Source organism: Odocoileus virginianus, chromosome 1, assembly GCF_023699985.2.
Source record: "Odocoileus virginianus isolate 20LAN1187 ecotype Illinois chromosome 1, Ovbor_1.2, whole genome shotgun sequence".
In the NCBI taxonomy this organism is placed as follows: Eukaryota; Metazoa; Chordata; class Mammalia; order Artiodactyla; family Cervidae; genus Odocoileus; species Odocoileus virginianus.
Genome location: NC_069674.1, coordinates 50,134,429 through 50,149,195, shown reverse-complemented (window position 1 = coordinate 50,149,195; position 14,767 = coordinate 50,134,429). Strand labels below are relative to the sequence as shown.

Below are 14,767 nucleotides of genomic sequence, written 5' to 3'. Positions count from 1 at the left end.
CCAGGAACAAAAGATCAGAACCAAAAGATCAGGAACAAAACAAGGGTGTCCACTTTCACCACTGTTATTCAACATAGTTCTGGAAGTTCAAGCTACAGCAGAGAAGAAAAAGAAATAAAAGGAATCCAGATTGGAAAAGAAGAAGTAAAGCTTTCACTGTTTGCAGATGACATGATACTGTACATAGAAAACTCTAAAGATAGTATCAGAAAATTACTAGAGCTACTCAGTGAATTTAGCAAAGCTGCAGGATACAAAATCAATACACAGAAATCACTTGCATTCCTACATACCAACAACAAAAAATCAGAAAGAGAAATTAAGGAATCATTCCCATTCACCACTGCAACAAAAAGAAATATCTAGGAATAAACTTACTTAAGGAGACCAAAGAACTGTACACAGAAAGTTATAAGACACTAATGAAAGAAATCAAAGACGACATAAACAGATGAAGAGATATCCCATGTTCCTGGGTAGGAAGAATCAATATTGTGAAAATGACTATAGTACCAAATGTAATCTATACATTCAATGTGATCCCTATCAAATGATATTTTTCACAGAACTAAAACAAAAAATTTCCCAATTCATATGGAAACACAAAAGACCCTGAATAGCCAAAGCAGTCTTGAGAAAGAAGAATGGAGCTGGAGGAGTCAGCCTTCTTGACTTCAGACTATACTACAAAGCTACAGTCATCAGGACAGTATGGTCCTGGCACAAAACAGAAACATAGACCAATGGAACGGGAGAGAAAGCCCGAAAATAAACCCATGCACCTGCGGGTACCTTATTTTACAAAGGAGGCAAGAATATACAATGGGGCAAAGACAGCCTCTTCAATAAATCATGCTGGGAAAACAGGACAGCTACATGTAAAAGAATGAAATTAGAACACCTCCTAATACCATACACAAAGATAAACTCAAAATGGAGTAAAGACCTAAATGTAAGACCAGAAACTATAAAACTCTTAGAGGAAAACATAGGCAGAACACTCGTTGACATAAATCAAAGCAAGATCCTCTATGATCCACCTCGCAGAGTAATGGAAATAAAAACAATAGTAAACAAGTGGGACCTCATGACACTAAAAGCTTTTTCACAGGAAAGGAAACTATAAGCAAGGTGAAAAGACAATCCCCAGAATGGGAGAAAACAATAGCAAATAAAACAGCTGAAAAAGGATTAATTTCCAAAATATAGAAGCAGCTCACACAACTCAATGCCAGAAAAACAAACAACCCAGTCAAAAAGTGGGGAAAAGACTTAAATAGACATTTCTCCAAAGAAGACATACAGATGGCTAACAAACACATGAAAAGATGCTCAACATCGCTCATTATTAGAGAAATACAAATCTAAACTACAATGAGATATCACCTCACACCAGTCAGAATGGCCATCATCAAAAAGTCTACAAACAATAAATGCTGGAGAGGGTGTGGAGAAAAGGCAATGCTCTTGCACTATTGGTTGAAACGTAAATTGATACAGCCACTCCACTATGGAAGATGGTATGGAGATTCCTTAAAAACTAGGAATAAAACCACCATATGACCCAGCAATCTCCTAAGCATATACCCTGAGCAAACCAAAATTGAAAGAGACACATGTATCCCATTGTTCGTTGCAGCACTATTTACAATAGCTAGCACACGGAAGCAACCTAGATGTCCACTGACAGATGAATGGATAAAGAAGTTGTGGTACATATACACAATGGAATATTACTCAGCCATAAAAAGGAATGCATTTGAGTCAGTTCTGATGAGGTGGATGAACCTAGAACCTACTATATAGAGTGAAGTGAGTCAAAAAGAGAAAAATATCATATTCTAACCCATATATACAGAATCTAGAAAAATGGTACTGAAGAATTTATTTACAGGGTAGCAGTGGAGAAACAGACATAGAGAACAGGCTTATGGACATGGGGAGAGGGAAGGAGAGGGTGAGATGTATGGAAAAAGTAACATGGAAACTTATATTACCATATGTAAAATAGATAGCGAATGGGAATTTGCTATATGGCTCAGGAAACTTAAAGAGGGGCTCTGTACCAATCTAGAGGGGTGAGTTGTGGTGGGAGATGGGAGGGAGGATCAAAAGAGAGGGGATATATGTATACTGATGGCTGATTCATGTTGAGATTTGACAGAAAACAAAATTCTGTAAAGCAATTATCCTTCAATAAAAAAAAAAAAATTAAAAAATAACCTGCGCATTAAGCAATGACATGATCTCATTCCCAGATGCTTCCTGGCTTCAGAACTGTCGGAATGTGAAAAATGTCTAAGAATTGAAAAAATGTGGTATAAACTAGGTTTATCTTACAGGAATTTGAAAACTGTTAAATAGCCCAAATACACACACATACACAAAGCACAGCTACAGTACATTTTAAAAGTAGCTTGTAAATGATAACAGTAACTGTAACAATACCTTCTCTGTAACAGGTTCCATATTTATCTAGGAAAAGTTGTAACAACAATAGAAGGGATTCAATTATTTTATTCTGCAGTTTGTAACTAGAAAAACTATGACCAAGAAAAACTTTTCTTTAAAGCATAAAGTTTCTAGAATTTCAGAAGGCATGTTAACACAGAAGTCTCATTCCCATTATCTAAGCCGTAACGGCAGAGCGACGGAGAAACCGTGCTTTCCTGGCGGCCAGCAGTAAAGAATCTGCCTGCCAATGCACAGACTCGGGTTCAATCCCTGGGTCAGGAAGATCCCCCGGAGAAGGAAATGGCAACCCACTCCAATATTCTTGCCTGGGAAATCCTAAGGACAGAGGAGCCTCGAAGGTGACAGTCCATGGGGCTGCAAGAGTCAGATAGGACTCTGGAACTAAATAACAAAGAGAGAGCCCAGAGTAGTGTACAGAACACACTCTTTCAAGATGTCCTATCTTGGGAAGCTCATATATAGCTTAAGAATGATGGATGAACTGCATGAGAAAAGAGGTGTGGATGATGAAGAGGCCATTAATCCACTTCCTGCTTTAAATTAATCTGCTGTTACCTTGGTTTACAGTGATGATTAATTTTATATATCAGCTTGACTGGCCCACCGATGTCCAGATTGCTGGTAAAACATTCTTTGTAGTTGTGTCCGTGAAGAGGTCTCTGGGAGATATTAGCATTTGGATCAGTAGACTGAATAAAGATTGCCCTCACCAATGCAGCTGGACATCATCCAATCAAATGAGGGCTTGAATAGCACAGAAAGGCAGAGGAAGGGTGAATATACTCTCTACCTGAGATGTGACCACCACCCTCAATTCTCAGGCCTGTGAACTCTGACTGAATTGAGTTACCAGCCTTCCTAGTTCTTCAGCTTGCAGAGAGCAGACTTAGGACTTTACAGTCTCCATAACTGCATGAGCCAATTCCTATCATAAAACTCCTCATATGGAAATACATGGTTCTGTTTCTCTGGAAAACACTGATTAATACACTTGAAAATAAGAAAATATTCAAGGTAACAAAAGAGCAGTTAAAAACTACGGGTCTGTACCAGCCCCTGATTCATTCAATTACCATTAGACTATCTTCCCATGCAACCCCACGCCCTTTTTTTGCCATCCCCTACTGGAGATGGAATGCGGTGTCAGCTAAACTCCCTGCTAGAAGATTAGCTGAGAAACTTCAATGAGTAGGAAAAGTTTTAGAACCTACAAGCTACTGCTGCCAGGGATAGGGTATTTAAATGCCAACTTCACACATTTTGTATTATCTTGGATTATTTCACTGTAGAAGGTAAAGTGGACATTTACTTTTGACAACCAGGCATCCACCTCCTACATTTCTGCTACTGAAAAACCCCTTCTGCACACTCTATCCATGTAGTTTCGATGGGGCTGACAAGCCCCAAGGTGGGCATGTGATTCAGGCTTAACTAGAACTTCACATCCTCTTTCCTCAGAGCTGTGTTCCAAGACAGGCAAGTGGCCCAACCAGAAGTAATTCTGGGACTTTTGCTGGGACTGGGGAAAGGTGGAAAGAAATGGAGACTATCTCTCTTTTCTCTTTGGTCTCTAAGGTGTTTGCCACCACGAGCAATCATTGTGCCATCACAGGGACCTAAACACGGTTTACAGGTCCAAGAAAAGGGGGTGAGAGGGCGGGAGGGAGTCAGGAAAAGGGAGCAAATCTTGATGACAGTTTTTGAACACCTCAGTCAGACTGTGTCATACCTACAGATAAGATACCTTCTGGACTTTCCAGTTATATGGACTAATAGAAGTTCACTTCTTACTTCAAACCTGAGCTGGATTTTTTTGTAAATAAAATATTTCTAAAAAGGTATCACATGATTATCTCACTAAATGCAGAAAACATACTTGACAGAATCTAACATTCTTTCATAAAAAATCTTTAAAAAAACTAGGTATAATGGGAACTTCTTCAACCTGATAAAGATATCTATAAAGACCCAAGGCTAACATTAGGTTAGTCTCTCAATCTTGTCCAATTCTGTGATCCCATGGACTGTAGCCCACCAGGCTCCTCTGTTCATGGGATTCTTCAGACAAGAATACTGGAGACGGTTGCCATTCCCTTCTCTAGGGGATCTTCCTGACCCAGGGATTGAACCCAGGTCTCCCGCATTGCAGGCAGATTCTTTACTGTCTGAGCCACCAAAGACCAGATGCTTTTTCCATGAAATCAGGAAAAAGACAAAGATGCTTACTCTCACCACTTCTAAGCAACACTGTATTGGAGGTTCTAGCCAGGGCAATTAGAGTACAGAATTATATAAAAAGCATTTAGACTGGAGAGGAAGAAACAAATCCATCTCTGTTCTCAGACATGCTAATGTGTATATATATATATATATATTTTTTTTTTTTTTTAAAGGAATCACTTTAAAAACTATCACAATGAGTTTGACAAAGTTGCAAGATTTAAGACCAATATACATATATCAAGTGTATTTCTATACAATTACAATGAACAATCTGAAGATAAAAGTAGGAAAATAATTTCATTTACAATAGTATCAAAAAGAACAAAACAGGAATAAACTTGACAAAAGAAATATAAAACTAATACTCTGAAAACTACAGAACATTATGCAAAGAAACTAAAAATTTGAAGATCATTATTGCAAAACTGTTATCAGCTTTTTTTTTCTCACACAGTGCAAATGTCTTTTTATGTTTAACCGACAGTAATTATTTACACAATTCATTTTTCAGTTCAAGTAACACTGAATGGTATATATATTTTTTCAACAAGAACAATTTTTCTTTAAAAATATGCACTTATATTTGGATATAAAAGGGCATAGCTCAAGTTAATTCTGCACTATAACTATATATTCCTTTTTTATTTCATAATAGCCATCATTTTTAAATCAAAATTTTTAGTGATCTCCTTATTTCTTTAAAATCCAAATCAAACAAATGATTGTGAGTCAAACATACATCTGACAAAAACACACTGTAGTTTCCCTTATTTTTTACTCAGCAGTCTTGTGATGAGTAGTTCATCCAAACATATCACTCAAAAAAAATTAAAAAATTAAAAACTGTACTCCATTAAAGACTTAAATTTAAAAAAAAAAGACTTAAATTTTTTAGTATTTTAAAATTTATGCATAGTGAAATTTCTTCTTTGGTTAATGGTTCTGTGTTTCAATAAACACATAGTCCTCTAACAACTCAAGATATAGAAAAATTCCATTATCCTCCTTTTGTGCTACTCGCTTTTCATCAAGCCCTTCCCCCAATCCTTTACCCCTGACCAACCACTGTTATGTTTTCAATTTAAATTGAAAATATTCTCTAATTTTCTTGGAGACTTCTTTGACCCATAGGTTATTTTGATGTATTACTGTTTAATTTCCTAATGTTTTGGGAGTTCCTACATCTTTTTGTTATTAATTTCTTGTTTACTTTTGGTAAAGACATATAACATTATTTTAAACTGGGCAAGGTTTCTACTATACCCTAGAGGCTCCCTACAACACCAATTTGAAACTCTCAGGCTTGGTTTGGTTTAATAATCTAATACTAACAACACCCCAGTATATCCTCCTGCTCCCAGAAAAGAACCCTCCTTTTTAGTCCTGCTGGTTTCTTCACTGAGGGTCTCTTCTGTTCTCTCACATGTACTCCTGTCCAAGCCGATCCCACCAACCCTTTGGTCCCTCTTTTTCTGTGAAGCTTCCCCTGAGGGTGATTGGTAGTATCCAAGGGACCAGCTATATGCAACGTGGTCCGTCTAAGCCTTGTAAAGCCACAGCCTCAGAATAACCACATAAAAGCTTAAAGGTCAAAATCACAAATTTAGCAGGAAGGGTATTTTCACCACCTGTCATCGGTCCCTTCTTTTCTGTGAAATTTTCCCTGAAAGTGATCTGTAACATATAACTATTCCAAGGGACCAGCTACATGCAATGTGGTCCCTCCCTCTAAGGCCTGTCAAGCCACAGCCTCAGAATAACCATATAAAAGCTTAAAGGGCAAAATCACAAATTTAGCTGGAAGGGCATTTTCACAGCTGAGAAAGATTTTCACTAGACCATGATCTTGGGGCTTCCCTGGTAGTTCAGATGGTAAAGAATCCAGCTACAATGCCTAGGACCTGCTGGGTTCGATTTCTGGGTTGGGAAGATCCACTGGAGGAGGGCAAAACATATATGAACAAGTGTCACCGTTTACCTGGGGGGATAAGCAAAATTGAGCTTTTTGGCTCAATTCTAAATAAGATGAAAGGGTAACAGGAAGTGGTAAGGAATAAACACTGAGTACACTCTGAGAACAATGGCCCCCAGGCTTCTTCCATCATAAACCACTTCAATCACATAATACTCCATGGATCACTCTTAGTATATCCAATCACATCACACATCCAAATCAAGGGGAAGAGAGATATTGCTTCCGGTAGAGTACTAATGAGGCAACAGTTTCACATCTCTTATGTTCCTTAACAAATTATTAATTAATTTTCGCTGGAAGCAAAAGTACAGAGACAAGTGTTACACAGAATTGCATGATCTGCAATAATCATTCATCCACAAGGATGACTGTCATAGGACTGCAGAGTCATCCAAAATTCCGATGGTTTATTTGAATCTTTTCCTTTATAATTTATACCTCTCCAACTTCCAAAAGAACGATTTAAGGAATTCAGGATACATACACTCTCAGAAACCATGAGAAACCACAATTTTCACACAGGCAATATAAACTGATTTTTTCCTGGCATCATTAATCAAAACTACTATCCAACTAACCTACCTTTAAGTGAATTAGGTACCAAGCAGGTTCATATATGCTATCCATTTCATCCTTATAACAAACCTAGTATGGCTATTATTCTTGCTGTCACAAAGCTGAAGCTCATGGAGATTAAGAAGAGCTACAACTATTAAAAAAAAAAAAAAAATTCTAGAAAAAAAAATAGGACCTAGGGTTAGGCAAAGTGCTAAGATTTGACACTAAAAGCACAGACAATAAACAAAAAAATTGATAAATACCAAAATTAAAAAATGTTGTGCTGCAAATGATACCATAAGGAAGTGAAAGACAATCTACAGAACAGGAAAATATATTTGCAAATAATATATGTGATAAGGAACTTGTATCTAGAATAAAGAACCCTAACAATTCCATAATGAAAAAATAAATAACCCAATTAAGAAATGGGCAAAGGATATGAACAGACATTTCTCCAAAGAAGATATACAAATGGCTAAATAAGCACATGAAATGATGGGCCACATTATTAGTCACTGGGGAAATATAAATCAAACCACATTGATAAATCACTTCACACTCACTAGGATGGAAATAATGAGATAGACAATAACAAGTATTGGTGAGGATGAGAAGAAATAAGAACCTTCTTTCATTACTAACAAGAGTATAAAATGGAGAAGCCACTTTGGAAAAGTTTAGCAGTTCCCCAAACTGTTAAAGTGTTACCACATGATCCAACAATTCTACTTCTTTGATTAATGTTCGAGAGAAATGAAAAAACATCCACACAAAAATCTGACACAAATTTTCACAAACCACAGCACCATTACTCATATTAACCAAAAAAACGAGCAATCCAAATGTTCATCAATGGATGAGTGGATAATCAAAATTATATTTCCATATAGTAGAATATTATTTCTTAATAAAAAGGAATAAAGTACTGATGCATGCCACAACATTGATGAACCTAGCAAAAAAACATTATGCTAGGTAAAGGAAGACCACAAAATGTATGATTCCATTTACTGCATTTATATGAAATGTCTGGAATTGACAAATTTATACAGACAGGCAAATGTATACAACCGTGGTGGTTGCCAAGGACAAGAGGGGGTGGGGTGGGAACGGTCGCTAATAGGTATTTCTCTTCGGGATAAGGCGAATGTTTTAAAATTGATTGTGGTGATGGTTGTACTCTGTGAATATATTAAAAAACACTGATGAGTATACTTTAAATGGGTGAAATTCATGATAGATTAATTAATTACTATCTTGGTAAAGATATTTAAAAATAATTACAACAAAAAAGCTTGACTAGTGGTTGTGAGCCCATGGTCTGGATCACTCACATTTCAGATGGCTTCTTAGTACTGTCTACCCAGCACAAACATATATGGACAAGAGTCACCTTCTACCTGGGGGGATAAGCAAAACTATAGCACCTTCTCAGACAATCATCTGGTGAGCATGATGCAAGCTTCTGTTATTTTTGGAATGCAGTACTGCAATGTGCTTGTGCTGTAACGCACTGGAGGGGCCCAAGAAGCCTGCAGCTGGCTAGAGCTCATGACAGCAGCCCTCCTGTGTGCTGAGTGGGCAGGAAAGCGAACTAAAACTGAAAGCAGAAAGCACAGAGCACAGTTCTGAAAATTTCTCAGTGACAAAACACATGCACAACACCAGGCACAGTCCTCCTTGCTCCCAAACTCCTCCCCACCTCCCATTCCCAAATAAAGTCTGCTATTCTAGGTCAACATACTTTAAATATAGGTACATTATGAATCAGCTAGAATTATATAATGACCAAGCAGGAAGGACCTTTACAAGTATTATGTAATGAATGGAGCACTGACGCTGGAGTCACTTACTAACTCTATAACCTTGGGCCAGTTCCTTCCCCCATCTTTCTCTGCCTCAATGTCTTCATCTGGAAATAATAAAGTCAACTGTTTCCTAAAATTGCTGCAAAGATTAAGTAACTTAATCTGTGCAAAATGTTTAGAATAGTGTCTGGAACATCAGAAATGTTTAAGTCTTTTTACTATTGTTACAATTATTAATGGGTAAATCTCATCACTCTTAAGGAGGAAGATATTAAGGCTCAGAATGATAAAGTGACTTTGCACCGGGCAGTGACAGAGCTGGCACCAGACTTCAGGTTTCTTTGACTCCTCAACTAGTGTTCTACTATGGAGCATTAACGAATAACCAAGCAGGTATAATACCCCTCAAGTAACGTTTAGGGCTTGAAAGACACAAATAACAAACTCACAATGGCCTAGCGTTATGTCTCACACAGTAGAGATGTTTGTGAAATGTTTAATCCATTCCCTTTCCATTTCAGGTTTAATCCTCTAATATGTGAAGATAGGGCTGGACACTAAATCCCAGAATATCCAATGTTCTCCTGCTCAAAACCGGGTAGCTCAAGAATGTTAGAGAAAATACATAGACACTCCTTTTCTTTTCCTTTTCTCCTTTTCTCTGATGGAGCACAGGGTACTTGAGTGTGCCTAAAATATTAGGGAAAAGAGACTTTTCTCTTTCTGTATTTTAGCAGTACACTCGTGCAAGCAATTAAGACACAGCTATTCTGAGGTATTGATGGATGTTTACAACTTTTAGTAACTGAAACCACTGAAACCTAAACAGTTTAATTCAAGGGGCGAGAGAAGCTCACAAAATAACTACATTATTTGGCAAAATACAACAAATGTAGCCAAAGTAAGCTTTTAAACAATCTCATCATTTCTTTCTTACTTACACATGCACACTCGCACATGTGTGCGCGCGTGCACACACACACACGTGCATGAACAATCACTCTGCAGTGCTTAAACCAGCCTATGAGGACGTGCAATTTCAGGCCTGCCCCCCATCTCCACAGTCTTGTTGGAGCCTCTTCTCAACTCTCCAGACTTTTGGGTCTTCTTTCCTTAAACTCACCAGTCTTTATCCAGCTTTACGGCCTTCACACTGACATTCTCTGTGCCTAAAAAGTTTCCCCTTACAGCCTCCAACTGCACCTCTGCCTTGGCCTCACCACCTACTCAGCTTTTATTTATCCTTCAGGCTCTGCTTAGCTATTTTCCTAAAAGAAGCCTTCCCCAATGACCCAGACTTGCCTCTCCCTTCCTCCCCTCTCAAATCACACACACTTGAGCACCTGCTTCTAACCACTTATCTGATGAATGCCTGTCTCCCTCCCACCAGACTGTAAGTTTAAGAAAGGCAGGAACAGTGTCTTAACACTGCTTGCCCTGTGCCCAAAACAGGGCCCAGCACACAGCAGCTGGTGAACGAAATTAACAACATCCTCCAAGGATTCAAAGGACTGGCTGATAAACTGATTTGCTAATTCTTCACTCAGATTTGGAGACAAGGTATCCCGTATCAAGCTGTAGATATGACAGAAATACACAAATGGGTTAAGTACTCTCTTTGGAGAAAAATTCAAAATGAACAGAAACTTAGACAGATATTACATGTATTTTTAAATTACTACGTGCAAAACCATAAGAAAAAAAATGTTATTTTAAAAAAAAGCTTCAGGAAAAGAAAATTAATGGTGTCTTCATTAGCGCTTGTCATTAACACTCAACACTATCTGCTTTTGGAGAGACTAACTTGCACAGGCGAGGAAAGAAACTAGGATGCATTTGCTTCGCCTAGATTGTTACCATTCCTTTCCAGAGTAAATGTATCTCCTGAAGAAACAGAATGCACTGGACAGTAATTTTAAATATACCTAGGGAAGGCTTCCCAGGTAGCACAGTGGTAAAGAATTCGCCTGCCAACTCAGGAGACGTGAGTGAGAGACGCGGTTTTGATCCTGGGACCAGGAAAATCCTCTGGAGTAGGAAATGGCAACCCACTCCAGTATGCTTCCCTGGAAAATTCCATGGACAGAGGAGCCTGGGAGGCTACAGTCTATGGGGTTGCAAAGACACAACTGAGTGTGCACACACACATGCACGCACATATATACCCAGAAAAAGTCCCCCAAGGTGTGATGGCCTTTTATGCACAGTGCATCCACAATGAGGTGGCTTGTGGGCCAGGGGAACAAGCAGAATAAAGTAAAGCCAGCCACTGGCAATGGCTCCAATGTTTCGTTTCTTTAGGGCTTCCACCACGAGGGCATCACTCACAAAATTAACTTCTCTCACTTGGGGCAGAAAAAAGTAGACGTTTTCCAACAGAACAGATGGTACGGGAACCATATGATAAAGATTCCAAAGATCCTTCCAGAGAAATTTAGCTTTTTTGAAGAATACATAAAGACAGTCAGGAGGAAAAAGGCATTTCATGAGCAGGAAGTAGGTACAGTAACAACAGACTAAACTTGGTAAAAGAGGTAAACTTGGAGAAAAGCAAGAAAGGAGAGGGGGGAAAAGAGGGAAAAGGGAGATGGAAAAAAAAAAAAAGAGCACCGAGGATCAAAGAAATAAGTTAAAAGGCACGTGTGATGGAAAGGGGTGAAAGAACCAAGACCAGTGACTTATTTCTCTCAGGGGCATAAGATCCTACATCTCAGAGCTTAGAGATACCTCTGAGGCAAATCACTTGATCAAACATCCTCCCTAACAGGCAGCCAAACCCAGTCATGAGGTATCTACATCTAATATATCAAATGAAGACCTTGAAGCTAAGAGCAAGTCTTCTAAAACACCTCTCAAAAAAAAAAAAGAAAATAAAACACTTCTCCTGACTCAGTTTCTACTAATGATCACAAGAAAAATAAACAGAATTCACGTGTAATCACACTATGCATGGGGAAGAGATTCTGGGTACCCCCAACAGGTACACTTTCAGCTGTGCTTTATAACCTCATCAAACTCACTACTGCCAACTGATCCTCCCGACACAAACGTGCTTAAAACGCCCCAGAGAATCATACTACAACCCTAAAAAAAAAAAAAATCCTAGGCTCCACAGGATGGGAAAATACACCTCCACCACTTAAGAATCCCTGGGAATATTTCTCATTTCAAATACATTGCTGTTAAAACGCTAAGAGCCTGCCTACCTCATTTTCCATAATAAAAAGTTTAATTTCAAAAAAGTGCCTAGCACAGTTTCCAGCGCACAGAAGGCTTTTATTTATATACTCATTTATGAAAATGCTCCTTCTGAATCATATTCACAGCTGAAAAATAGTTATGACCTTCTCAAGATATGAAGTACTTCCATAAACTGGAAAGGGGGTGGGGTTCTATTTTTAAGCCATTCTGTTCAGCAGGGCAAGAAAAGAGCTGCTAACATTTGCATCCTATTTTACGGTCATTTCCGAGTCTGTAAAACAAAAAGAAATGTTCGGTGAGAAAACCAAAAACGTGCATACTTTGGAGCTGAGAGTCAGATATCCCGGTCTGCACTCAGATAACTCTGCAAGTGACGAAAGGGAAGTGCCAGTACCTGGGGACTTTGAAAAAGAACCTTTGACTTCTGCTCGCATTCATTTGAAACCTTCCCGAGACCAGCTCCTTCGTCAGAATTCGAGACTCCCAGAGGACCCCACAGCCGGAATCAGCATTTCCCTCCCGCTGACACTGAGGACATCGTGCCTTTCAAGTCACCCCAAATCTCAGGATTCGGAAGTGAGGAGAGCTGCCGCTCACACCCAGCCCCATAGGGGGCTGTGTCTGCACCGCACGGGAGACAGAGAACTGCCGCGGGGAAACATTCCCGGTCCACGCAGGCCTCTCTGGCCTCAGGAGAGACCGTGACCCCGACACCCAAGAGGCGAGTCCCGACGCCGCCCTCCCTCGGCTCAGACAAAGGACTGGAACCCTGGCACGCCCCCCACTCACCGCTCAGATAGTTGGTCCACTTATACAGCACCCCCTCCATGGCGCCCGCGGCCACCTCGCCCTCGCCCGCCGGCCCCGTCACTGCTCCAGGCTCCAGGAGGCGAGGAGCACCGGCAGCAGGGCCATCGCCCGGCGCTGCCGAGCCGGCCACTCCCGGCGCCCAGGCCCAGTGCGAGGACGCCCCGCGGGCCTCACATCCTGGGCCCGGGGGCGGGGTCACTGCGGCGGCCTCCGCACGTGAGGACGCGGCCGGCCGGTGGTCCCAGGCGCCGCAGGCGGCGCGCTGTCCTGAAGGAGGCCAAGGTCCTGGATGGGTCCGAGGGGCGACTGAAGTCACCAAAGTGTCGCGAGTGAAGTAGCCGGTCGCTGGCCGCGCCACGGCGCGCTACCTGAGTGCTCGACCCACCGGGCTCAGGGCCCGCTCGCGCATGCCCAGTGCACCGCCCGCGCGCCGGATCCCAAAATCCACTCCGGGGTTTAGCTGAGATACCGGCGTGGCTGACCTAGTGAAAGAGGCCCGCGGGGAAGATGAGTCCTGGGACTAGAGGGAGGGTAAGAAGGGAGTAGGGAGGCCTCTGGGACAAAGGGGAACACAGTCTTGACTCTGCGATACCTTAGATGGGTTCCACCTCCCGATATTTGGGGGCCACCGTGGCCCCTTAGGGTGCCCGCTGGATTCTAGTCTTCAGAGCCTCTTATTTCAAGGCTAAGTGATCCTACACACTTCAAGGCTATTGAGGGGGTACCCAACCATCGGGCGTAAGGAGATGATGGGAATTTCACTATAGAATACTGTGAGTGACCAGGGAGCACAAACAGACGTTTAAACTCTGAAACCCCCGCTGCACGAAGTGTGGTCCGTGCACAGCCGCACTGAAGGCCCCTAGGAACTTGTCTGAATGTAGGATCTTGATGCAAGGCGGCAAACTCCTGAAGGGGAGATCTCCAGGGGGGATTCCCATGCATATTAAAGTGTGAGAAAGTTCTGTGCTAAGGATATTTGACTAGGGAAAATGTTAACTATAGATTCTGTGGTAAAAGCAGGTTACAAAACAGTGTACAGTAGGATCCTAATTATTTTGGGCATAAGTCACAAAACCATGTGCCAAAATGTTGATGACTATTTCTGCATGGTGGCATTACAGATTTTTTCTTTTTCTTTAGTGTAATCTAAAGAATTAAATAAAACCTTTTATTTGCAAAATCTGTTGCCAGAGTCCACAAATAAAAACAGAAAAATTAATTTGCTATTTATCTGAAATTCAAATTTAATTAGGCTCCTGTATTTTTTTTTAATTATTTGTTTTTAATGGGAGGATACTTGCTTTATAATGCTGTTTTGGTTTCTGCCATACATCAAAATGAATAAGCCATAGGTATAAAGGAGATCAGTCCTGGGTGTTCATTGGAAGGACTGATGTTGAAGCTGAAACTCCAATACTTTGGCCACCTCATGGGAAGAGTTGACTCATTGGAAAAGACCCTGATGCTGGGAGGGATTGGGGGCAGGAGGAGAAGGGGACCACAGAGGATGAGATGGCTGGATGGCATCACAAACTCGATGGACATGAGTTTGAGTAAACTGGGAGTTGGTGATGGAAAGGGAGGCCTGGCGTGCTGCGATTCATGGGGTCACAAAGAGTCAGATATGACTGAGCGACTGAACTGAGCTGATACGCATATCCCCTCCCTCTTGAACCTCTCTCCCACCTCCCACCCCGTCCCACAGATGGGT

At 40.7% G+C, this 14,767-nt stretch overlaps 1 protein-coding gene across 2 annotated transcripts in view; it reads right to left on the bottom strand.

Moving 5' to 3' along the window:
- PLEKHA8 (pleckstrin homology domain containing A8) overlaps window positions 1-13,464 on the bottom strand; it is a 60,752-nt gene extending 47,288 nt beyond the window's left edge. The window contains exon 1 of one of the 2 annotated variants that reach the window (XM_020892476.2): window positions 13,033-13,464. In XM_020892476.2, the coding sequence (XP_020748135.1) occupies window positions 13,033-13,072 (40 nt within the window). In that variant the 5' untranslated portion in view covers window positions 13,073-13,464. The remainder of the gene's footprint in view (window positions 1-13,032) is intronic. The other variant, XM_020892477.2, reaches the window with a different exon arrangement.
- Between the last annotated feature and the right edge of the window lie 1,303 nt (window positions 13,465-14,767).